Here is a 25,053-nt window from a genome sequence, read left to right as displayed (position 1 = left end):
GTTCTATAAAAAATCCCAGAAATTTCCACAGTATTTCATTTAATTACTTACGTATTACTTTATTATTTTAGTGTGATATGAATGTCAAGGACACCCTTATCAGTAGGAAAAGTAAAACTTACACTTGCATGGTCTAAATTTATGCCCTTCATTTACTGTTTTCAAAGCCATCCAGTGGGCTGAATTTGGAGTCTTTGCCAGCTCAATTCTGGATCCCCTCATGTTTGACACCTGTGGTTTAAACTATTCTAAAAACATACAGCATTGTGCAAAAGTCTTGAGCTGCCACTCCGTTCTTTGTATTTTGCTTCCAAAGAGCCAGACTTTCTTTTAGTAATAGTTTTGCATGCTTTCATCGTTCTCTTTCAGCTAATTCCTTTATGGATCTCTTCCATTATCCCACCCTATACCTAGAATCCACCTCTCTCACTCCAACCATCTTTCCTTTTTCTCTCTCTCCTCTGTTCGTGTGTGTGGGTTCCTGCCTGTGTTCCAGAGGTGGAGTGTTTCCTGGGCGTCGGCCCTGCCCACACACCTGAAATTCAGAAGCAGTTGTGTTGATTATTACATGGACTGTTAATCCAGTCATGAATTGGCCTCCGCAAAGCCTGGACGTCAACAATATTATTATATAACATTACTAAGACAATGTGGGATCACCCCGGCAGAGCATGGAGCAAAACGCAGCCACCTCCCGAAGAAGAGCTTTGAAGGTGAAGTGTCCATATGTTCCCTTAAATGACATTCAAAGTTTCACTAATGCAAGTAAAAAGCTTATATGCAGGGTTTGTTAATGTAGTGTGGTTATTATCGCAAATTTGGACAACATGTAGTTGGAGAATACAGAGGAGAGTCAACTCATTATGCCTGTCATCCGTTATTAAGTGATGGTAAGTGGACATACATTAAAGAAAGACTTTGGTAACTATTCACGTTGAGGAACTTTTTGTGGTCCATATGTGTTCTAGAAATTGCTTGCTTTGATAATATCTAGTGAAATGTGTTTTATAGATGTTGCTATTGGATACTGAATTTTCTTGTGACTCAACAAAGAAATCACCAAAAGGCGATTAGATGAAAGAAAGAAAAAAAAAAACTAATCCTGTTTCTTATTCTGGCCGATTTTTACAACGTTTAGATTTCATAACCACAGATAAAACACGAACTATTTCTCAACTAATGGCTCATCTCTTCCCGAGAATTTAGATGCACTTGATTTCTATTAACGGGATGTCCGGTAGAGTGGCTTCCTCTGCAACATACTCCCCCTCATTAGTATGTAACTTTGTGAAACATGCGCTCCATAGTGGGGTAGAGGGCGTGCCCACATCACGCAAAAGTGATAGGATAAAATTGGTGTCAGTCATATTACATAGCAAAACATGACCGCCCATTGTCCCCGGGATGAGAAGAGGACGGGTGTTTCGGCAGAAAAGAACAGGGAAATGAAGTTGACAGACGGGCAAGCCCAGCAGCAAGTCACTCTGTAATAACTAGGAAGCTAGCAAGTTCGATGACAGGGGTCACTAGAAGTGAAATTTACGTCAAATATCACTGCTATGAATGTCTCTAGTTTGAGGAAGTTGTAGCTACAGTTAGGGGACGTTAGGTAGCTACAGCTGTCAGACAACGTTACAGACTTTTTCAAAGTAACGTTACAGTGGATATTGAAAGTGGAGACGACTCGCTAGCCCGCTAGCTCACCTTTGGTCACCGAGCGTCTTTGAAGTTCAAAGCTACCCTTCATTCGGTGAGTGTACACAGCCTGAAGTAAATATTTCAGCAGGGTGTTTTGTGCGTGTGTGCTTCCCCACAACCGTCCTTCTCTAACTGCGTCCTGTTGGTAGTTGCCTTGTTTCTAGCTATAGCTAACTAGGTCACAAGCTAGCTCAACTTTTCCGATGAGCATGCTGCAACGTTGACATTTTGACGTCCTGTTCTCCGTTACATCCTTGTTTTGGTTTGAAAGCTTGGCTTCTACTGTTCAGCTGACCCCGCTTAGTTTGAAAGTGGACTAATATAGACTAATATAATGAATACACCCTAAACTCGACGTAAGAAACGTTAAGTAAGAAAAGTTGCTAGCCTTTTTTTCGACTAACGTGAAGTAGCGTTGTGAGTTACTTTAAACTTTAGTCTCTTCCTTATGAGCTTCTGTCTTTAGCCAAACGCCATAACTCACTCATGTCTAGCTCATCAGGTGAAGTTTTTTTTGTTGTTTTGTTGTTTTTTTGTTAGCGATTTCCTGATGCAAAGCGGTGCAGGAAGTCGAATAGGTTTATTTGCACAATTTAAAAACCCGTGTTATGTTTCATCAGCGATCTGGTCTTAGATTACCTGTCTTCAGCCATGCCTTTTCCTTTTGGAAAGTCTCAGAAGAACCCAGCTGAGATAGTGAAGAGTCTGAAGGACCATGTTGCATATATGGAAAAGCTGGATGCTGGTGACAGCAAGAAGTGTGAAAAGGTCAGCTGTGGATTTCTCTGAGGATGGCATGAATGTTAAAAATTACAGTAACGCTGAGCAGCAGCTGATCATACTCTTTTTACCCCCTCATGTTATTAAGGTTGCAGAGGAGGTGTCCAAAAATCTTGCCTCACTGAAGGAAGTACTTTGTGGAACAGGTGACAAGGAGCCCCAAACTGAAGCAGTGGCTCAGCTTGCACAGGAGCTGTACAACACCAACCTTCTAATTTCTCTCATTGCAAACCTACAGAAGATTGATTTTGAGGTAGGAGAAAAAATGCCTTCTTTCTGCACTGACTTTATGAGTTTAAAGTATTGATTGCTTGGTGCACACATTGAATGATCAGGGGGAGTGCGTGTTTGCATGCCTGATTTGAACGTCTATGCCCAAAGCAAAAAAAACCCTGTGTATATCAGCACCCAGTCTGAGTGGTTGTTACTGTGCAGGGGAAGAAGGATGTGGTCCATTTGTTCAGCAATATCGTGAGACGTCAGATTGGCACCCGCACGCCCACGGTAGAATACATTTCTACACACCCACAGATCCTCTTCATGCTTCTCAAAGGGTAAGTTCATATTTTCAGTGTACAGAAACTCAGTGTTTGGTCATTTGATCTTCAATCTGACTGCTCGTTGTCCATTTATATGCATTAACAACAAATCCACCCTCAGAGCCTCATAAACAAACAAACAAATCCTTAGCATGAAATAAAAAGCATTTGGTTTTTGCTTTTTAGGTACAAATACCTTCCTTTAACATGCCTTGCAGTCTTCTGCATTAGCCAGTATGAGTTTCAACAACTCCCAAAGGAACAAGCATGAACTTGCTCACATGTGGGCTACACATGTAGATGATGGATAAAGCAAAAAGTACAGTGCTAGTTTTACAGCTCTGAAAAAACTGAGTCATCCTGCTCACTCACTCAGAGACCAGCTGCATGCTCCGGCTGCTGTTTGGTGGATCGAATGCCATCTTATCCGGTTAAATGTCACAACTATAAAGTGGAAGATTTGGTTTGTTTATGAGAGGCAGACATCAAAACCTGACATTTAACGTTGATGTCTCGGTTTGTTACACTGCTAATGAACTCCCTTGTTGTGCGTGGGGAAATTGTGTACTTTTTTGCACAGGAAAAAAATACCTCTCTGTGGAAAATGAGATCTAGAAATGGCACGTTCAACCCAAAATTATACCAAACAACTTCATTGATCCCACTAGGAGCGATTTGTTGTACACAAAACAGGAACATTCATACAAACGGATGGGCAATAATGTGGAAGGAGATGGATTAAAATAGAAATGTATATGAATTAAAAAAATACTAATAGAATATAAACTACACAGAGCATTTTGTACTATGATTGCAGAGGGAAAGATTGTCCAAAGAGGTAAAACATTACGACACTCTGATGGCTGCAGAGGCAGCTCACTTACAAGACCACATTCAGCCAAAACACTTCCTGCTTTCATTAAAAAAAAAAAAAAAAATCTTTTTTTGGTTCACTGTTGAGCTTGTGAACAACTTTTATTAATAATGCTGTTCAGGCTGTTTCTACTATTTACCATTAAACCAATAGATAAAAGGAAAAAACTGTGTAGACTCACAAAAAGTGGACAGTGGGTAACAGGACTGGCAAAAAAAAAAAATTAGGTGTGGAGAAACTGATTTTTTTTTTGTTGTTGTTGTTGCCCTCTGTGGTCATAATAAACCTGGGGATCATGAAAAATGCCACCAAAATATTTGTATAACGGTTCCCACACATCACCTTTTCAAAGCCTCTTTCAGACGTCCAGTCCTCTCTGCTCATCAGAGACATCTGAATATGTCAGCTGAATGGCCCCCCGGCTACTTTTCCATGGAAAAAGTCACAGCTTTTAATACTGCAAGAATCTGAATGCAGATAGGCTCACATGTCTCGCGCCAGTATCTTGCGTTGCCCTGCTTTTGTTAAGAAACATGAGAATGCTTTAAAGAGCAACAACATGAGGGGGCGAAGAAAAAGAAGTTTGTATGAGACACCTGCTTTCCTTCTGTTTCACAGTCTTGCGCTGCCCAAGCTCATTAAGACCTCAAAACATTTGTTCTTTAAATAAATTGTTGTACATGTCACAGAGGACAAAGCATGAACATCTAGGTTGTTCCACATTTTAGCACAAAATTCGAAAGGCACATTTTGTGTACATTTAATGGCCCGATGAGTGCACAGACCTCTCGAAAATCACAAAATGCCTTTCACATCTGTGTTAACGTTGTTCACTTTGCGTCATTTGTATCATTTCACATCTATTACAGATTGAAATGTTTATAAAATCCAAGTTTACGTAAGTTTCTGCCAGGTCTCTGTCTGAAGAAGTCTGCGACAGGTTGGATTAATCAAAGTCAGCAGTGACGGTAGTTTGTGTTCCAGCTGTTTGTACAAGTCTTCTGAGTTCATAACTAACCTGCAGCAGCAGAGAGCAGTGCGATAACATATGCTATTACAGGGTCCATCGTGATCGAACTACAAAATCCTTACCTTCAGACTGGTAGGTGTTTTTTATAAACTGGACTTTAACGTTTTCTCAGCTCCATATGGGACGTTGCGTTTCTAATTATCAAAGCGACCAGAAGCTTTTGACGTTTCTTGATGTGCTGTCAAATATCTGGCAGAGCTTAAGGGACACTGTCTAGCATAAGAGGGTTATGGCTCATTCTGTCATAGTTGTGAGGATATAGGGATGAAACCTGGATGGGCATTAACTTAATTGACCTTTATCTGAATACTGTCTCTTTAAAAGATTGATGAGAGGGCTTATAATGCATTCTTTGCAGCTCCTTGATTTAAGCCAAAGAATATATCACACTAAGAAATAGTACAGCGTCCACTACTGTAAATAATAAAGACTGAGAGTGTTAATGAGACCCTTTGAAAGCAAACGGCAGCCTTTTTATTAAAAGTTACTATTGTGACGTTGTATAAACAGTTCTCAAACAAAAGCTTGGTGTACTCCTTGCCATTTTTCTACCTGCTTAAATGAGTATAACAAGCTTTGCATCCTGTGCTCCTCTCCCTGCCAAGTAAGCAAATTGCATTGGTTCAGACTTTCCATTCACACTTAACAAAACATAGTTTTCTCCCAAAGTTTTTCATAATTAATGAGCACAACTGATCTAAAATCACTGCTTATTGGTCATCTTTAGATGAGTACATAAGTGCTCCAAAATGCGAAGATCTGGTTTCAGGGTAGTGACCTATGGAGGATGCTGCCATTCAGCAGACTTGTTTTGGACCAGATGTAACACTTTTTATTTATGTATTTGTTTTAAGGATCGCTTACACATTCTTCAGGCTCTTTTAAAAATATAAAAAATATTTTGGCGATTTACAGAATCTGTTCCATAAGTTTTACCCTAGTTTAAATTCTCAGCGTCACTGAGTGATTGACGACTTCTCTGCGTGTAGATCGCTGCTGCTGTACTCACGTTCTGCCTTAGTTTAATCCATTTGTTTATTTTTTGCGAGGATCTCGTTCCTTCGTCATTGGAAACACAGAGTTGATGTCAAACTAACAGTGACAGTGTTTAGGATGTGATTATACATCTCGAGTGAAAATTGTATAACTTGTGATGAGTTCACCATCACTTGGACCTCACATGTATGAACCTGTGCAGATACGAGGCTCCAGAAGTGGCTCTTAACTGTGGGATGATGCTGAGAGAGTGCCTGCGTCACGAGCCTTTGGCCAGGATAGTGCTCTTCTCTGAAGACTTCTTCTGCTTCTTCCATTATGTGGAGCTGTCAACCTTTGACATCGCCTCAGATGCTTTTGCCTCGTTCAAGGTACACACATATAGAGAGATATAGAGATATATATATAGATATAGAGATATATATATAGATATATAGATAGATATATATATAGATATATAGATATATATATAGATATAGATATAAGATATATAGATATAGATATAGATATAGATATAGATATAGATATAGATATATATATATATATATATATATATATATAATATATATATATATAATATATATATATATATATATATATATATATAATATATATATATATAATATATATATAGATATATATAGATAGATAGATATATATAGATATAGATATATAGATATAGATATATATATAGATATATATAGAGAGAGATATAGATATAATTTTTTTTTTATTTTTTTTTAAAATGGCAAGGTTAACATCCTGACTGTTCCTAGTTGATATCTTGACCTCTTCTATTCCCCATCAGGATCTTCTCACGAGACACAAGATTATGTGTGCAGACTTCCTGGAGAATAATTATGACAGGGTGAGCTTTCTTGGGTGGTTTTGATATTTAATTGGAAAAACTGCTCATTCTTTACCCAACTTACTTTTGACATTTTTATCAGGTGTTTACAGAGTATGAAAAACTTCTGCACTCTGAGAACTACGTCACAAAACGGCAGTCTTTGAAGGTACATCCTCCTGCTCAGTCTTAAGTTTAACTGACAAGTTTGTGGACTGATTCTGTAAACTCATGTATATTTATTTGTTAGCTGCTAGGTGAACTTCTCCTGGATAGGCACAACTTCACTGTCATGACGAGGTACATCAGTCGGGCAGAGAACTTGAAGCTGATGATGAACCTGCTGAGAGATAACAGCCGAAACATCCAGTTTGAAGCATTCCACGTCTTCAAGGTGCGCAAAAAATTTCTCAAAATCCACTCTTAAATCTGAATTGTGTCATGAAAACCCCACATACCTGCTACCTTAAGTTGGTCTAATATTGAATGTGGGTTTTTGTTTAGTCAGGCTGAGTCATTGTGATTTCTCTTATTTAAAAGTTTGGTTGCTGCTAACAGCTTCACCTCTCGTTTTTACTGCTAGCTGGATATTTGTCCAGCTTTCTGTTATGCCAGTCTTTAGTATCATTCAGCTGCTTCTCCTTGGAGTCCTCCTGTCTAGCAGTTGGTCAGTCAGGAGGACTCAAACTCCGTCTTGTTGGACTACAGCTGGCGAAGGTGTCCTTGATCTGCTCTGAAGATGGGATCACTGAACCTAATCAGAACCTGCAGCAGGAAGAGAACTGGTTCATGATCAAAGCAGAACAAGAACTACCATCACAGCTGCAGTGCAAGACTTTGGCTAAAAGTAGATTCACTGGACTCTGTGCATTGCATCCACAAATGGTACTTAAACTTTTTACATAATCTTTCCAAAGGTATTTGTTGCAAACCCCAACAAGACTCAGCCCGTGATGGACATCCTTCTGAAGAACCAGACCAAGCTCGTGGAGTTCCTTGGCAACTTCCAGACGGATAGATCTGAGGACGAGCAGTTCTGCGATGAGAAAAACTATCTGATCAAGCAAATCAAAGACCTGAAGAGACCCACAGCGTCCGAGGAAGCTTAATGCAGTCGTCCCATTATTAGAATGGGACGACTGCTCTGTCAGGTGGTAGATTTTAGAGGTGGTGGTTCAAGAGGAAAAAACAAAACAAAATAAAAACATGCATAATTAAACGTTCATACTAAGTATAAAAAATAGGAAACGTTAAGTTTACTTCCTTCACTTTCTGGCTTAGTGTGGATGTGGAGGTTCTTTCCATCCAGCAACCTGAGTGGGCCAAGAACTGTTATTTAAACCGCAGTGCTTCTTATTTAGTTATAACCAAATGCCTTTTGGTTCCTTCTTCTAATGTTGGACCTTACGCTGTTACTTTTCCATATACATGGAAATTCGCAACCAGCTCGAGCACTGAGGTCATTTTCCAGAACTTGTACATGCTTTAGAGATTGAAAGGTTGAGAGGTAAATATATTATTTTTCTAATGTATCTTTTATGCTAAAACATTTAAAGCCTCCAGTAACTCTTCTTTCTGAATGATGCTTATTCTCATTGCTTAGGTTTGGTTTGTTGCGTCTTTTGTTTTTTGGAAAGCTGTTCTTTGTACAGGGACTGTCTTTAGAAATCCAGCTTTAGAAGAGTGGCACGTCGGCTCATATTGGGCAGGTCAGCTCGTAGTAGTAACATTTGGCAATTATTGCGCAGTTTTCAGGCTTTCGTTGGAGTGCACGCGATTATGCTGGTCAGAAACGACTCCGCAGTGCTGCACTAGCCAATGCATTAGCTGTCACAGGAAGAGAAAATCAAAACTATAGAGGAATCAATTAATTGTACTGTGATTTTTCAGGCTGTGCTCAGCGATGCTTACATGACTGAAATAGAAACAAGGCATCAGATAACGCTGCAGGCTACCAGCCCATCCGTTCACAGCTAACGCGGACAGCCAGGATACACCGATTGATCTCGCTGGATGCGCTTCATTTCTTCTTCACGTTCTAAAACTGATGGCAACAAATTAACAAAAAATCATAAAAATGTTACACTGTTATATTCATATCGGAGCACGGTGTGTTATTGAACCACAGACTTTTATAATAATTTTAATCAGGGTTGTGTTTTTCCCCTGATTAATTTCACTGCTACACTGGACTTGATTAGTCTGAAGACTGAAATATTACTAAAACAAAATGACATTTCACCTCAGAAACCACACAAATGCAAACTCCTAACCACACCATCATTCACTTTAATACAGAAGAGACAAACTGCTTAAGGAAAAGGTAAATTGTTAGGTTAGCTCTCTTTTCTGATATGATTATAACAGTGACACAGTGCAACAACATGCCTGCAAAGCATCAGAACAGTAGGTCCCATCTCATGTCACAATATTGTCAGGATAACCACATGCACTGTTCCACATGAGATTTTTGGATGATGAGCACTGATTTTACTCCTCACGTGCATCACCAGAGCTCAGTTGAAATAATTACCCTATTTCTGCTGTTGTTGTTGTTATAGTGGCTGAAATTACAGCGTTTCAGAATGCGTTGTCTGTGCAGACTGTTAGTGTATATACCTCATGGGATTTGAGTTTGCGGATGCTGGTTTTTATTTTTTTTTATTTTATTTCCTTGACAAGATATTTAATTTGACATTTGACCAAAACAAAAGCACACAGCAGTGGTTTGAATGGATGCCGACATGTGATACATTTGTTCCGACTTGAGCAGGGACCGCAGCCTGGTTTTCACAATGGAAAACTGGATCCTTTTTTAAAACTTAAACTTTTCATTGTGTGGTACCTCATAAATGTTAATTCATAATGAATTGCAGTGTGGTACCTTGTAATGAATTTTTGCCTTATTTAAAGACATTTCATGGATCATGATTGATTCTTTCAATTTCTAATTTGTTTTAAACCAAAGCTGATATGAAAAAAGGGTTTAAAAATGTAAAAAATTAATTTAAAAAAATGTTAATTTCAGGTCCCAAATACATTAGCAGTTAATTTCTCATGTTCATGCGTAGACCAGGTTTATTACTAACTGCGATACTTGCTTATATGTAAACCCTGGGAGTGTAAATATATTTTAAGAGATCTGTAGTAGGCATCACACAGTGTAGTTTTCAGTTGGGTTGATTTGGCTTGATCATTCTTTGGTCTACTTCATGAGACCGTCACAAAGAGTGAGGACTTTCAGGAGCCATTAAATAATTTGATAAACTTGCTGTGAATGTGGTACACGATGCATAGATAAACTGAAGTCCTACACACCGTGCATTGTCATGTCATCAGTTTAGAAACTATAAAACAAATGAAAACTGTGAGAATACGTTGGGAATAATCCGTATACACAGTGGTCATTACTGATGTCTCCATGCAGCTGACTATAGATTTACTGAGGACAAAAAGTCTGTTATCAGTAATAATTAATGGAAGGAGGAAAAAAAAATTATTGCCCGTATGAATTTGTATGCAGACTTTGAAATTTGGCCCCAGTCTTGACATGCACTTTTAGAAGGATGTGTTGTGCGCAGCCATCCCACTAGGGGGTGCTGTTAGCAACAGTGTTAGCACTTGTGTTAGTTGTACAAACAAAGCATTTCAAGTTTCTTTAACCCTACCTCCTGTTATGAATATACGAGTCACTGGCAATATGTAGTCACAAATTTAAATTCTTTAAAATCAATAATATGTATGAAATGAATTTAACTTTTCTGGGTTATTGTGCTTTACGTTTTTTGACTCTGTTGCCTTCTTTTCTTTCTTTACCTTTCCACACTGGATATTTTATTTTCTTCGGGAGGAAATTATGTGTACATAACTTTATAAAGGATAAGTGAAGTGTGAGAGCATTCATGAAAATAAAATGTCATTGCAATGTTTTGTTTTGCATTGTTTTTGTTGCCTAAACAATTATTACACATGAACGTGTAGGGTGATACAGAGTGTGGTAGTCACTTATTAGTTTATCTCTACATCAAAGCTTTAATCATCTTAGTAAATAATAAATAAACTCATGAAATTACGCCAGACTTTTAGGAAACTACCACAAATGAATGTATGATATTTATAATAAGGGTGCAAATCAATAAAACCTCAGGACTAATAACTTTGTAGCAAACAGTTAATTATTTATGCATAAAGTTAAGGAGCAGCCTCATAATAAATTTTTGCTGATGTCTCAGAACACAGAGAATGCTTGAGTGATATGGCCTCCAGTTTGTGATAATGTTTGAAGGAAACTGGTTATTGACACAAATTTCTAATCACCCAATCAACATGAGAGCAACTCATTAGCATATTGACATGGTCAAGACAACCTGCTGAAGTTCAAAGTGGGAAAGGAACTCTGAACATGGCAATGTTGTGGTACCAAACAGGGTGGTCTGAGTATTTCAGAAATTGGTGATCTGCTGGAATCTTCCTACAAACATTGTTAGGGTTCAGAGAGAAATGTCCTGAAAAAGAGGAAATTCCAGTGGGCAGCAGTTCTGTGTGAAAATGTCTTGTTGACACCAGAGGTCAGCAGAGATTGGACAGGCTGCTCTGAGCTGATTGGAGGCAACAGTAACTAAACCAATGGATCATTACATACCAACATATGCAGAAGAGCATCTCTAAATGCACAAAGCAAGCAGATGGGCTACAGCAGCAGAAGACCGCACTGGGTGTCACTCCTCTCAGCTCCTAGGACAAAAGAGGGGCAGCTTCCACCCAGAGCTTGTTGCCTGTTTTGTATTAGTATTTCTCAAGTGCTGCTAAACAGAGCAAATTTTTTAACACAGCTTTTCAAAACATCGTATCCTGAAACAATTCCAGCTCATTCTCCTTCAAAGAATCTCTCAAGCTCCTCCAGATTTCATGATCTTCCAGCATAGATCCTGGTCTTCAGTTCAACACAAGAGATTTTCAGTGGGATTCAAGTCAGGGATTTGTGCCGGCCAGTCAGGAATTTTACTTTGGTCTTCTGGAGGTAGTTCTTCACCAGGAGCGACAGATTTTGGGTCGTTGTTGTGTTTGAAAATAAAGAGACGACCCAGACCCAGGATTGTTTCTGACTCCTTGAGGTTTCCTTCCACCTTGATGAGATAAAGAAAACTAGTTGTTTCAAAATGCTATTTTCTGTTTTTTCTGTTCTTTGATAAAAACTTTAAAATTCATAGCAGGGCTAATAATTTTTGTCCACATCTGCATGCGTTCTTCAAGCTGGCTCTAAGTAAAAGAGGCAGGGTGTATAGCAAGCGGAGTGGGCAGTAGTATCGTGATTTATGAGATGAATCATCATCAGTTTGCAAATTCTGATTCAGAATGACTGACACTGATTCTGAGGATAGAAACAAAGTATGTCCCCGATGGACGATCTGATTTCCTCGTGTCAGCATTGTTCCCACATCATCATAATTAATGTTGTTCCAGGTTCAACATGGCAAGTGACCAATCACCTTCTTGTGACGTCATTCCTTTGCGACTTCGAAATACCCGCCTTCGAGTATTTCGAAATACAAGTGAAGAAGCGAGAAACCGCCGCCTGTCCGCCGAATTTGAAGTCAATTTAGGATACTTTCCTTTAATAAACGTAAGCATTATACATATGTTCCTCACTTGGCTTGCTGTTTGTTTGCTAGTGATAGGCTACTTGACGACAGCATTAGCTAACCAGTGTTTCTCTAGACCAGCGTTCCCCAACTTTTGGGTGTTTCGTGGTCCGGGGGTTGGGTCAGACAAAATTGCAGTAGCTTCCCTGATCATTTTACAAACATAAGTGAAGAGAATCTGGACTAAAAGGCCTAGACTTATGGTTGTGTGCTGAATCTATGAATCAAACTATCACCTGGAAACATAATTAACTGGTCCATAGCTGTGAAACTGGACATGAGTTCTTGATTCTATGGAGATTAACAGTAATCCAGAAATTTACAAATTTGTCCTGGTACATCGCGTAAATGTTGTCCCAGGGACATCGCGTAAATGTTGTCCCTGGGACATCGCGTAAATGTTGTCCCTGGACATCGCGTAAATGTTGTCCCTGGGACATCGTGTGATAGCTTGTTAATAATGGAATGAAAATTATTGATTGTTATTAACTTGTGAAAAAGAAGTGTAACAAATCCACATGTTATGTTCTTACACCCTTACAGAAACTGTGACTCCTTCACAATGTCAGGTAAATGTCAACTCATGTTGAATAATCAACCAATCAAGCCTTTTATTATCACATGCAATGTTACGGACGATCTGATTTCCTCGTGTCAGCATTGTTCCCACATCATCATAATTAATGTTGTTCCAGGTTCAACATGGCAAGTGACCAATCACCTTCTTGTTGACGTCATTCCTTTGCGACTTCGAAATACCCGCCTTCGAGTATTTCGAAATACAAGTGAAGAAGCGAGAAACCGCCGCCTGTCCGCCGAATTTGAAGTCAATTTAGGATACTTTCCTTTAATAAACGGTAAGCATTATACATATGTTCCTCACTTGGCTTGCTGTTTGTTTGCTAGTGATAGGCTACTTGACGACAGCATTAGCTAACCAGTGTTCTCTAGACCAGCGTTCCCCAACTTTTTGGGTGTTTCGTGGTCCGGGGGTTGGGTCAGACAAAATTGCAGTAGCTTCCCTGATCATTTTACAAACATAAGTGAAGAGAATCTGGACTAAAAGGCCTAGACTTATGGTTGTGTGCTGAATCTATGAATCAAACTATCACCTGGAAACATAATTAACTGGTCCATAGCTGTGAAACTGGACATGAGTTCTTGATTCTATGGAGATTAACAGTAATCCAGAAATTTACAAATTTGTCCTGGTACATCGCGTAAATGTTGTCCCAGGGACATCGCGTAAATGTTGTCCCTGGGACATCGCGTAAATGTTGTCCCTGGGACATCGCGTAAATGTTGTCCCTGGGACATCGTGTGATAGCTTGTTAATAATGGAATGAAAATTATTGATTGTTATTAACTTGTGAAAAAGAAGTGTAACAAATCCACATGTTATGTTCTTACACCCTTACAGAAACTGTGACTCCTTCACAATGTCAGGTAAATGTCAACTCATGTTGAATAATCAACCAATCAAGCCTTTTATTATCACATGCAATGTTACGGACGATCTGATTTCCTCGTGTCAGCATTGTTCCCACATCATCATAATTAATGTTGTTCCAGGTTCAACATGGCAAGTGACCAATCACCTTCTTGTGACGTCATTCCTTTGCGACTTCGAAATACCCGCCTTCGAGTATTTCGAAATACAAGTGAAGAAGCGAGAAACCGCCGCCTGTCCGCCGAATTTGAAGTCAATTTAGGATACTTTCCTTTAATAAACGGTAAGCATTATACATATGTTCCTCACTTGGCTTGCTGTTTGTTTGCTAGTGATAGGCTACTTGACGACAGCATTAGCTAACCAGTGTTCTCTAGACCAGCGTTCCCCAACTTTTTGGGTGTTTCGTGGTCCGGGGGTTGGGTCAGACAAAATTGCAGTAGCTTCCCTGATCATTTTACAAACATAAGTGAAGAGAATCTGGACTAAAAGGCCTAGACTTATGGTTGTGTGCTGAATCTATGAATCAAACTATCACCTGGAAACATAATTAACTGGTCCATAGCTGTGAAACTGGACATGAGTTCTTGATTCTATGGAGATTAACAGTAATCCAGAAATTTACAAATTTGTCCTGGTACATCGCGTAAATGTTGTCCCAGGGACATCGCGTAAATGTTGTCCCTGGGACATCGCGTAAATGTTGTCCCTGGGACATCGCGTAAATGTTGTCCCTGGGACATCGTGTGATAGCTTGTTAATAATGGAATGAAAATTATTGATTGTTATTAACTTGTGAAAAGAAGTGTAACAAATCCACATGTTATGTTCTTACACCCTTACAGAAACTGTGACTCCTTCACAATGTCAGGTAAATGTCAACTCATGTTGAATAATCAACCAATCAAGCCTTTTATTATCACATGCAATGTTACACGTACAACTGCAATGAAAATTTCACCCCCTTCTGACCATACATATATTGCTTAAACATCACATTGGGAAGACAGTTTGAAAACAATTAGGAAGGTCAGAAAACAATTTAATTAATAGATGAGGAGGAGAAAAAAGAACTACAACCAGACAAAGCTCCTAGAAGACTGAAATGGATGATGGTTGCAGCATGCAAAAAGAAAATGATATCTGTTGACTACAGCATATGCTTTCTCACAGATTACCTTGTGGGAGTAGCTGGACCAAACTCTATTGGTATTTCAAGTTTGAAATCCCTGTTTGACCAGACTAACATTTCAGATGAGGTACCTCTTGACATAAAAATCCTTTTATGTTGTCATAAAACTAATGTTAAATTCTGCTTTAAATACACTTTATTGTACAATTTACTTAATGAATCGTATTCCTTAGTTCTGTTTTTATTTATATGTATTTATTTATTTGTTTTATAAGGTAATAGATGGCCTAATCAATTTGCAGTGTGAGGTATGTTGAAAAGCTTTTTTGATCATAATGACATAGCATGTTTACGTTTTTTGTAATGTATTTGAAAACATAGGTGTATTTATGTTATTTTTATAGAATTTCCCTCACATTTATCCAATACCAAGCCAAATCACTGGAAAAATTTTGGATGGGTCCACAAGAGCACAAAGGGCATACTTTTTGAAGGTATGACTTGGACTGTGGTAACTATGTTCTTATCACAAAGGGTTTATAAGTTGCCACTATAAACAAACAGCATTTTCCAAAATTGAAGCCTTGTCAGAAGAACCTGAAAAATACCTTTCTGAAACCTTTCTGTGTAAAGACTTGCTCAAAAGCAATGCACACAGATTAAACATTTCTGTCTTGGCCAACTGATAAAGAACACCAAAAATTGAGTGGTGCGTGTTGAGTCTGTGGTCTTGATTTGTTTTGTACACACTATAGAAATTAATTAATGTAAACAAAAAATGACACTTTCTATATGTTTGTGTATCTGCAGAATTAATTACAAGTCTCACCTGACAAGCTTTCGCAGTTTTGCAGTGTCATTCTTGACAGAAAAACATACTTGTCACATTCTTTTTATTTCCAGAAAAACATCTTTCAGATGTATGAGAAATTGATTGGAGCCTGTCTGGAAAACGGCAGCCACTGGACCTTGTTTGTAAGTTGCACAGATTTTGCACTCTCTCTTGTGCATGATACTTTTCAGTGTCCCTCATTAGGAAAGCTCAAGGCCCAAGCCTACCATATCCATCTTTTTACAAAACAGTTTTGTGATATACCCAAGAGGACCATAGTCTATATGAATTCATTTGGCGAGTCGGAGGTCAGAAAAAGTGCGGTGTTGAAAAACTGGAGGTAATTAATTAACATATTTAACATAACATATTTAATTTAATTGAAATCATTACCGAACGTGGTTATTGATTTCTCTATATGCTTTTTATTTGTAATAACTGCGATCTCTCAACTCATTTGCTTCAGCAAGAGGCTGCGCTGGAGAGTGGACCTTGTCACATGTGAGCCACCCACATCAACAGGATGGGAACTCATGTGGAGTGCATGTCATAATGGTACTGAAAACTATAGCTTTAACCTATATAAGTAATGTTTACATTTTTGCCTATTCAGTTTTTAAAGCCTTAGAGGCAGGATGGTAAAATCTCAATTTTTTTTGTAGATTGAACCATTTCAGCAGTAATGCTTTGCTTTGGTTGCTCTGTTTTTTTTGTGTGTTTTTTTCTCGGGGGGGGGGGGGGTTAAAAACAAACAAACATTTCTTTTTTAATCTAATTCTTATGGAAGCCCGTTTCCGCCACTAAAAAAAAAAAAAAAAAGGATCCATAACTCAAAATTTCGAGTTTTTTTCTCGAAATTTCGAGTTATTATCTCGAAATTTCGACATATTAACTCAAAATTTTGAGAAAAGCAACTCGAAATTTCGAGTTAGCGCTGCCAATCAGTAATCTACGTGAATGACGTCCTTTCCATGTTACCCGGAAGCTGAAGCCCTCAGCTACAAATGCTACAGCTAAGCTACCGGTATTACATCCAGTCGTGAATGCACAGATTGCTGAGTGTTTTCAGCCTGGCTTCACAAATGATGAAATCCCTGTGTTATTAGCTGAATCACATGGTGTTACTATCAGCAAACATACTTTAATTTGTTGGGATCCGTTTTTGAGTGCGCGGTCCTGCGCCATATGCTTCCGGGTAACAAGAAAGCGACCTCATTCACGTATATTTTTGATTGGCAGAGCTAACTCGAAATTTTGAGAAAAGTAACTCGAAATTTCGAGTTATGGATACTAGCTTTTTTTTTTTTTTAGTGGCGGAAACGGGCTTCCATAAATTCTTTTTGCTCTTTTTTTTTTTTTTTCTTCGTCAATTATTAGTTTGCCCAATCTCTCATTGACGGTAAAACACAAGTGGAGGAGTACAACACTGAAGTCACAAAGCTCAGGTCCCGACTTTGCCACTACTTATTTTCCTCAATAGGTAAAGATAAAATTAGCCGCCTTCTTTTTCTCTAACATTGGAAAATGTAACTTGTACTTAAACAAATTATATTTTGCAGATCGAACTAGGAAGTGCAGTCAGTGCTGGTGTGTGATTGCAGCCAAAGACCGGGTACACTATGACATGTCCTTAGCCATATAGATTGTTTATATAATGGACTTTGTTCATTTGTTTTTTGTTTGTTTATTTCTTCTTCTTCTTCTTTTTTTTTTTTAATTCACAGGTGCAGTGCCAGAAATGTGGTGCATACAAGCACATGCGTTGTTCAAAGTCTGGTTGTGGCATCTGTATCTTCTGTGAGAGTAAGTCACAATATAACTAAACAATGTCCAAAAATGTTTAAAGTGAAATTTTTTTTCGTAATTTTGCCTTTGCACACCAGGACTGTGTTATTAAAGTGGATGTTTCAAGATCCAGTTTTTACACAAAACTATTTTAGACATAACTGTGTCGTATTGTGGGGATTTCTCTTCACAATTAAATTGATATAGTGCTGTTTATATCATTCTTCTTTATGTAACAGCACAGTGCAGCACAGCAGAGGGAAAGGAGTTGTGCAGCATAGTGGGTGGCTATACAGGAGGAGCAATAGAAGTAGCCAGTGAAGAATGTCATCAGGGAAAGCATCAGGCAGCGAATGACAAAGGAAAAGTTCCTAAGGGAGAGAACATCTGCAGCAAATCGACAAGTAACAGTGAGATAGGAAGACTGACAGTCAGAGATGAAGGTACACAGACTGAAGACAACGCAAAAGAAGCAGAAGTATACAGCACAAGTCTGAGTACAGATAATGCTGCTGCTGATGATGTTGACAGGATCGATGCAGATACAGAATTCCAAACTGATTCAGAAGGAACTAGTACAGTTTACAGAGTGCATGGTCGCTTATCTGTACCAAAAAAGAAAACCTACACAATAACAGAAGACGAGCTCAAGCGCAGAATCAACGCAGAGAACATGTCAGTTCATGTTTTCAGAGGTTTGATTGGGGTAGGTATACATTTCGTGATTTTGATGTCACCTGAAATAAATCCGGGTTACTCGTATCAATGAAGTGACAATGTGGCTGGAAGTTGTGCATTTGCTGCAACATATACACAATTACACCATGTAAACAAAAGCATTTAACTTTGTGCGCGTGTGTGTGTCTCTCCTCTGCTCTTTTGGTGTTTGCACTTTTTCTTTTTTAGGGCCGTAAAGCCAAACTGCCCGCAATGATTCTTGACAGGCCTAAGAAGGCCAAAACTAAAGTAACAGTGTTTAGTGTTCTGAGTGAAGAGGAGGCTGGGGAGCTAGCCCTCGGGTTTGCCGGAAGATTGGCCTGCGATGTCACAACAGACATGGTCTGTAAAGGCATCGACCATTCAAGTGCTGATATGACAAAGTAAGTTAGTAAAACAGTATGAAAGTTGTATCTTTTTTGGTATTATTTGTCATTTCCCCGTATTTGGGTTATTGGTGTAACATTGTTAATCTTACTTTCTAATAACAGACAGACTCTTCTCAAAATCCAACACAACCTTAAACAGGAACTGACTGATTCCTCAACCTTCAGTTTGCTGACACACACCTTTGGCCCCGCTGCACTGGATTCTGTCATTTCATTCCTGTGTGAAAAACTTGATCTTGTCTCTTAAATAATGAAACCTTTTGTGACTTTTGTTTGTTCTGTAAATCAGAATCTTGAAAATTGTTCATTGTTGTTCTAAGTTTGTGTTAACTATTTGGCAAAAATGATTGGTTCCTAATCCAAACAGCATAATGACTGTTCTAACACACATCTTAAAAATGCTACAAAGAAAGAAAATTATCACATATGTTTCAATATGAATGTAATTGTGTCACACTCGGATGTCATGGTTGGTTTGCAAGCTGTTTTGTAATTTCTTTATTTAGAATGACATCTTTCCACAGACTTAAAATATAAACGTACTATCAATTACAACCTAGTGGCAATTTCAGCTTCCTTTTACATCATCTTTATGATTCAATTCTGTCATAATCAATTGAGTCTGATTTTGCTTTTAAAAATGAAAACCCAATATGTGTTGAAACAGCAATTTTCATTTTTAAAACATTCTGAAATAATTGAAAGAGTATATCACATATGGACAAATTCGACGGGCCATTAATTTGAAAGGCGAAATCAGACCAACATGAAATTTACATGGTTTTACTGTCGGGTTGGATACTGTTGATCTAAAGTGGAATTATCCTGTGGAAACAGCATCTTTCAATTTAAGAGCATTTTGAAATCGTTAAACGAGTAGGTCGTCTACGGGCAATTTGAAAATACTGTTATTTTGGAAGGCAAAATCAGAGTGACTTGATCTTAACATTGTATCTCTGTGGGGTTGTATACTGTTGATTTAAAGTGAAATTATTCTGTGGAAACAGAAAATTTCCATTTTAGAGCATTTTGAAATCACTGAAAGTTAGGTCAATTATGGACAATTTGAAAAGTATTTTATTTTGGAAGGCATAATCAGAATGACTTGATATTGATATGGTATCACTGTGGGGCTGTATACTGTTGATCTAAAGTGGAATTACCCTGTGGAAACAGGAATGTGCCATTTTAGAGCATTTTGAAATTGTTCCAGGAGCAACTCAGATATGGGCAGTTTGAAAATGCTTTTATTTTTTAAAGCAATATCAGAATGTTTTGATATTGATATGGTAACATCGTGAGGTTGTATACTGTTGATCTGGAGTGGAATTACCCTGTGGAAACAGGAAATTTCCATTTTAAAACATTTTGAAATCACTGAAAGTTAGGTCAATTATGGACAATTTAAAAAGGCTTTTATTTTGGAAGGCATAATCAGAATGACTTGATATTGATATGGTATCACTGTGGGGCTGTATACTGTTGATCTAAGGTGGAATTACCCTGTGGAAACAAGAATTTTTCATTTTAGAGCATTTTGAATCGTTAGAAGATTAAGTCAATTATGGACAATTTCAAAGGGCCATTACTATGAAAGGCAAAATCAGACTGACTTGATATTGATATGGTATCACTGTAAACAGACTGTGGTTGGAAAGTGTTGATATAAAGTTCAAATAGTATTTGGAAATACGACTTTTGCTTTTAAGAGCATTATTAAGTCATTGAAAGAGTAGTTCAAAAATGAAGATTCACAGGGCTTTTACTTTGAAATCCAAAATAAGATGGCCTTGATAGTGACAGGGCACAATTAGGGTACAAGGCTGTGTCATATAGATCTAACATTAGAGTTTGTAAAAAAAAAAAAAAGCCTAAATTATATGTTATGTTCTTAACATATCTGTTAATTCACTCGAAGTTGGCTTTTATTTTGAAATCCGGTTTCCACATCCATTCCCGTAATACTTTGAATACACAGGGAACGTAAAACAAACTGGAGGCTGGCTTGACTGCAAGTCTCGAATTGGAGGCTGACTTGACACCAGTAAAAAGTTGGGGAACGCTGGTCTAGAGAACACTGGTTAGCTAATGCTGTCGTCAAGTAGCCTATCACTAGCAAACAAACAGCAAGCCAAGTGAGGAACATATGTATAATGCTTACCGTTTATTAAAGGAAAGTATCCTAAATTGACTTCAAATTCGGCGGACAGGCGGCGGTTTCTCGCTTCTTCACTTGTATTTCGAAATATTCGAAGGCGGGTATTTCGAAGTCGCAAAGGAATGACGTCACAAGAAGGTGATTGGTCACTTGCCATGTTGAACCTGGAACAACATTAATTATGATGATGTGGGAACAATGCTGACACGAGGAAATCAGATCGTCCGTATCGGACACCAATACCATCGTTGGTATCAATACTATCGATATTTTGATTGATCCTCTCATGTGTAGCAGGCAGTGCGACGGCAGGAGGAGCAACTTGATCTGTGCTAGAGTTGGGCGCAGTTTCGATGGCGGGGGTAACCCCGAGCTATGGAACGCCAGGACTGCCATAATGAATTAATTAAATACACCATTAAATAATTAATTAAATGTGGCAATAATTAATTAAAATTGGAATTAATTAATTAAATAAATAGTTATGACACATGTAATTAATTAATTATTGACACATGTAATTAATTATTTATGTATTTCACATTTTAATTAATTATTGACACATTTAATTAATTAATTATTGACACATTTAATTAATTATTTATGTATTTCACATTTTAATTAATTATTGACACATTTAATTAATTATTGACACATTTAATTAATTATTTAATGATATATTTATTTATTTCATTTTGGCAGTCCTGACGCCTGGCTCTCATCATGAAATAATTTTATCTGTCAGCCTCACCCATCAAACTCAGGGGGCGGGGTTAACGCTGATCGAGTCAAAACCATTGCTTTGGCCTGGTGGCCATTGTTTCTAGCACACAACAACCTGCATGTGGAAGCTAACAGAACTGAGCTTTGAAAAACCCTGTTTGTGTGTTACCAAATACCGTTTTAATATTTTTTTAGCCGAGAATGTAGTGGTTTAATCTTCATGTGTCTGGTCGGTTTGTCAAGATACAGCCTCTTTGCAAAAGTGTTTCGATGATTTCGGAGATGTCTGCCCAGTCTCACGGCAAAGCGTGGGATAGACCCGCTCGCCTCGCAAGCAATCCCACCGACAAAGCGCAGGCCCCGGTACACAGCTGTAGTAACCCCCGCTGACTTCTTTTACTGAGGTTATATTTATCGGTGTTTTATTTCCTGATGTTCTTATGTGTCCTACGTGTTTCAGTCGCCAATTCTGAATTATAACTAACATTAAAAACATGTTTAAGGAGGAGAGAGAGCAAATAAATCTGTTTAACATCTGATCTTTGGGTTTTTGTTCAGTAATCAGCGTGACCTGTGTATAAACACATAAAAGAGATAACGTTGGTGTTTCCGTCATGTAGTAACTGCTGGCTTTAACTGTACAAAGGTTGTTCGACACTATGAAACACATACAGACTTCATGATGTTCGGCTAATATTTTTATTGTGAATATTAATCATGCTGACCTCGCTCTGTACACCACGCAGCGAGGTCAGCATATCCACGATATCCACGATATCCTCAGCTCCATGAGTTAACACAAAGTTTCCCAGCTGACTATCTAACTGCCAACTATTCCAGAGACGTGAAAATATACAGCATAAAGAAAAGTGTAAGAGACTCAGCAGCAGATTAGAATAACAGTTATACATTTAATAAATCACCAAATGAATCCAAGAAACGAGCAAACCTGTTCCGACAATTTGAGTTTGTATTCCCTCAGCTGCAGACTCGCTGCTGTTTAAATGTTTGAAAAGGAAGATTAGATATAAACAAACGTATAGTGGCCTCAGCAGGCTATTACTGAAATACACGTGATATATCATAAACTATGATATAAATAGGGAGGTCCTATTAACATGTTTAGTCTTAAAGGACACCTTCCTGCCTTTAGTCTCATTCATGAGCAGTATTAGTTTTCTTCTAACATCCAGAAGTCTGCACCATGTGTTTCATAGTTTGTAACAAGCCTTTGACAGGTAAACATAACATGACCGAAAAAGCAAAAAAAAAAAAAGGAGAGAGAGAGAGAGTATTGACGTAAGAAGAGAAAATGCCCTCAATTATGGAGACAGACAAATGGTTCATTTATGTTTGATGTGTGTTTATTCCTCCCTAAATATCGTCGGTGAAGTTCGCCATGCATGTCAGATTTTCCTGCGCATTTTTATACCTCTGCCAACAGAGAGAGAAAAAAAATCACATTCTAACAGACAGCTGGTGCTTAGAATACAGTTGAATAACTATTAAAAAACAGATGATATTTAGATGATAGTTCAGTCTAACACATGTGCCAGTGAACCATTAAACGTCTGTGAAACTATGCAGTTATGAAACGTAACTTTAACCTCAGCCAAACCGATTTGCTCAGTTGTAAATAAAACAGCGAAGTAAACGTGACCCGACAGACAGAACCTGAGTGAATGAAGTCCAGCGTTTAACCACTGAGAGCTAAAACTCAGCTGAGGTTTCAAAGCTGTGTGCCGGTGATTGGACATCAGCCGCTGATAAAGCTGTTCGCCTATAAAGTGCTCTGTAAGGAAACGAGCTCCAGCAGCTCTGCGCTCGGGGAAAACACTATATTTACTTATCTTGTGCAGAAAAATGCGCTGACATTGCGTTATATCGAGCACCGGCTGCCCAGTTAAACTGTGACTATCACCAGGTAACGTAGGCGTGTTTCTTGAATTAGCAGCAGGTGTTAAACAGCTGACAGATGAGGAGGAGGATGCATGCAGGTAAACTGAGGGTCTGTTGAGCTGATCGCTGGTTTCGTGAGAAAAATGTCAGCTCGTTCTTTATGTTACAGAAGCACAGAGACACAAGACCAGGCGGAAAGAGACGATCGTTCGGTGAAAATGAGAATCTGCGAATGCAACATGTGGAACACGGAGAGTGGAATATGTAAACAAACCGGTTAACGTAACCCCCTCGGTGCACTCTGCATGCTAATTGTTAGCAGAGCTAGTGAAATCTCTGAAAACATCTGAGCACTTTTGCAAACATGTTCTATGTTGACAACCTGACCAGACATACGTCGCGACATTCGCGGCTAAAACACTGTTAAAAGTGTAGCTGGTGACAGAAAAACTACACCACCACCATTGCTGCCTGTGATTTGATCTGCATTCTGGGATAACTGGCTGCCCCAAGTCTGCACAAGCAATCGATTATCTAGGATTGACCTGTTTTGACTTACTTTGCACGGCAACCAATCAAATGTTAGAGAAGCTGCATGGGCAGCGTTAACCCCGCCCCCTGAGTTTGATGGGTGAGGCTGACAGATAAAATTATTTCATGACGAGAGCCAGGCGTCAGGACTGCCAAAATGAAATAAATAAATATATCATTAAATAATTAATTAAATGTGTCAATAATTAATTAAATGTGTCAATAATTAATTAAAATGTGAAATACATAAATAATTAATTAAATGTGTCAATAATTAATTAATTAAATGTGTCAATAATTAATTAAAATGTGAAATACATAAATAATTAATTACATGTGTCAATAATTAATTAATTACATGTGTCATAACTATTTATTTAATTAATTAATTCCAATTTTAATTAATTATTGCCACATTTAATTAATTATTTAATGGTGTATTTAATTAATTCATTATGGCAGTCCTGGCGTTCCATACCGAGCCACCTACAGGCACCAATGTAAACCACTGAGCCACCCTGCTGCTGCCACCAATGCACACAATGGACTCTGCATTTTTTTTTCTGTGTTTCTATGATGATCCCTTTTCTTGTGTCTGTGCAGACATCAATCACGTATTGCAGATGAGTTAAATAAAATGGCAGCTGGGGGCCTTCTTTCTCTTTATGCAGCCAATCACAGGCTTTCTAACACACATACAGCCTGGGAAACTAGGTCAAAGTTCAACCAGAGAAGACGGAAAGTAAGGCAACACTGCAGCTCGGCTCCACGGTGGAGAGGGGAGTGCCGCCGTGCTTTGGAAAGGCCGTGCATCCCTCTGCTTGACAGCTGAAAACAGAGTTTTATTAAATGGTGTTTTGTGTGGGACTGCAGAGGAGGGACATCCTGGCTGCGGACAGCACAGAAGGCTATGTGGGGGCAGGGTTTTACTGGGGTTATAGGTCACAAGCTTCCTGGGTTTCTTTGGCCAGCACGGCAGTGAATGGATGAGTGAGGTGGGTCAATAAAACTGATCTCACTTCAGGTTTCAT

General features: G+C 38.4%; 2 protein-coding genes across 12 annotated transcripts; both read left to right on the top strand.

The window, feature by feature from the left end:
* Positions 1-1,331: 1,331 nt before the first annotated feature.
* Positions 1,332-7,882, top strand: LOC113033507 (calcium-binding protein 39-like). 4 transcript variants are annotated; one of them, XM_026187365.1, is made up of 9 exons: positions 1,332-1,750; positions 2,319-2,466; positions 2,567-2,731; positions 2,914-3,032; positions 6,120-6,288; positions 6,726-6,785; positions 6,868-6,933; positions 7,015-7,158; positions 7,682-7,882. In XM_026187365.1, exons 2-9 carry the CDS (start codon positions 2,350-2,352, stop codon positions 7,871-7,873), a joined length of 1,032 nt encoding a protein of 343 aa, XP_026043150.1. In that variant the 5' UTR covers positions 1,332-1,750; positions 2,319-2,349; the 3' UTR covers positions 7,874-7,882. The 4 variants fall into 4 exon arrangements, with proteins under 4 accessions (XP_026043150.1, XP_026043178.1, XP_026043169.1 ...); XM_026187393.1 differs by lacking the exon at positions 1,332-1,750 and adding an exon at positions 1,765-2,054; XM_026187384.1 differs by lacking the exon at positions 1,332-1,750 and adding an exon at positions 1,765-2,068.
* Positions 7,883-12,836: 4,954 nt separating this feature from the next.
* On the top strand, positions 12,837-19,229 carry LOC113033472 (uncharacterized). Of its 8 annotated transcripts, none has more exons than XM_026187334.1 (14): positions 13,143-13,263; positions 14,702-14,727; positions 15,030-15,115; positions 15,264-15,296; positions 15,393-15,482; positions 15,892-15,963; positions 16,072-16,160; positions 16,273-16,375; positions 17,198-17,300; positions 17,380-17,432; positions 17,545-17,623; positions 17,845-18,311; positions 18,512-18,705; positions 18,814-19,226. In XM_026187334.1, the coding sequence occupies exons 2-14, from the start codon at positions 14,721-14,723 to the stop codon at positions 18,956-18,958; spliced, it is 1,521 nt and encodes a 506-aa protein (XP_026043119.1). In that variant the 5' UTR covers positions 13,143-13,263; positions 14,702-14,720; the 3' UTR covers positions 18,959-19,226. The 8 variants fall into 8 exon arrangements, with proteins under 8 accessions (XP_026043093.1, XP_026043119.1, XP_026043103.1 ...); XM_026187318.1 differs by lacking the exon at positions 14,702-14,727 and adding an exon at positions 13,827-13,852; XM_026187326.1 differs by lacking the exon at positions 13,143-13,263 and adding an exon at positions 13,995-14,139.
* Positions 19,230-25,053: the final 5,824 nt, after the last annotated feature.

Source organism: Astatotilapia calliptera, chromosome 2, assembly GCF_900246225.1.
Source record: "Astatotilapia calliptera chromosome 2, fAstCal1.2, whole genome shotgun sequence".
In the NCBI taxonomy this organism is placed as follows: Eukaryota; Metazoa; Chordata; class Actinopteri; order Cichliformes; family Cichlidae; genus Astatotilapia; species Astatotilapia calliptera.
Note: the sequence above shows the minus strand (reverse complement) of the source record. Positions and strands in the feature narration are given on the sequence as shown.

Excerpts from the sequence above, each read along its gene's own strand:
- LOC113033507 (XM_026187365.1), top strand. The coding sequence starts at position 2,350 with ATGCCTTTTCCTTTTGGAAAGTCTCAGAAGAACCCAGCTGAGATAGTG. Across the intron at positions 3,033-6,119 it reads CTCTTCATGCTTCTCAAAGG|ATACGAGGCTCCAGAAGTGG; the intron begins GTAAGTTCATAT and ends GAACCTGTGCAG. Across the intron at positions 6,289-6,725 it reads ATGCTTTTGCCTCGTTCAAG|GATCTTCTCACGAGACACAA; the intron begins GTACACACATAT and ends ATTCCCCATCAG.
- LOC113033472 (XM_026187290.1), top strand. The coding sequence starts at position 14,966 with ATGATGGTTGCAGCATGCAAAAAGAAAATGATATCTGTTGACTACAGC. Across the intron at positions 17,301-17,379 it reads CTACTTATTTTCCTCAATAG|ATCGAACTAGGAAGTGCAGT; the intron begins GTAAAGATAAAA and ends TATATTTTGCAG. Across the intron at positions 18,706-18,813 it reads TCAAGTGCTGATATGACAAA|ACAGACTCTTCTCAAAATCC; the intron begins GTAAGTTAGTAA and ends TTCTAATAACAG.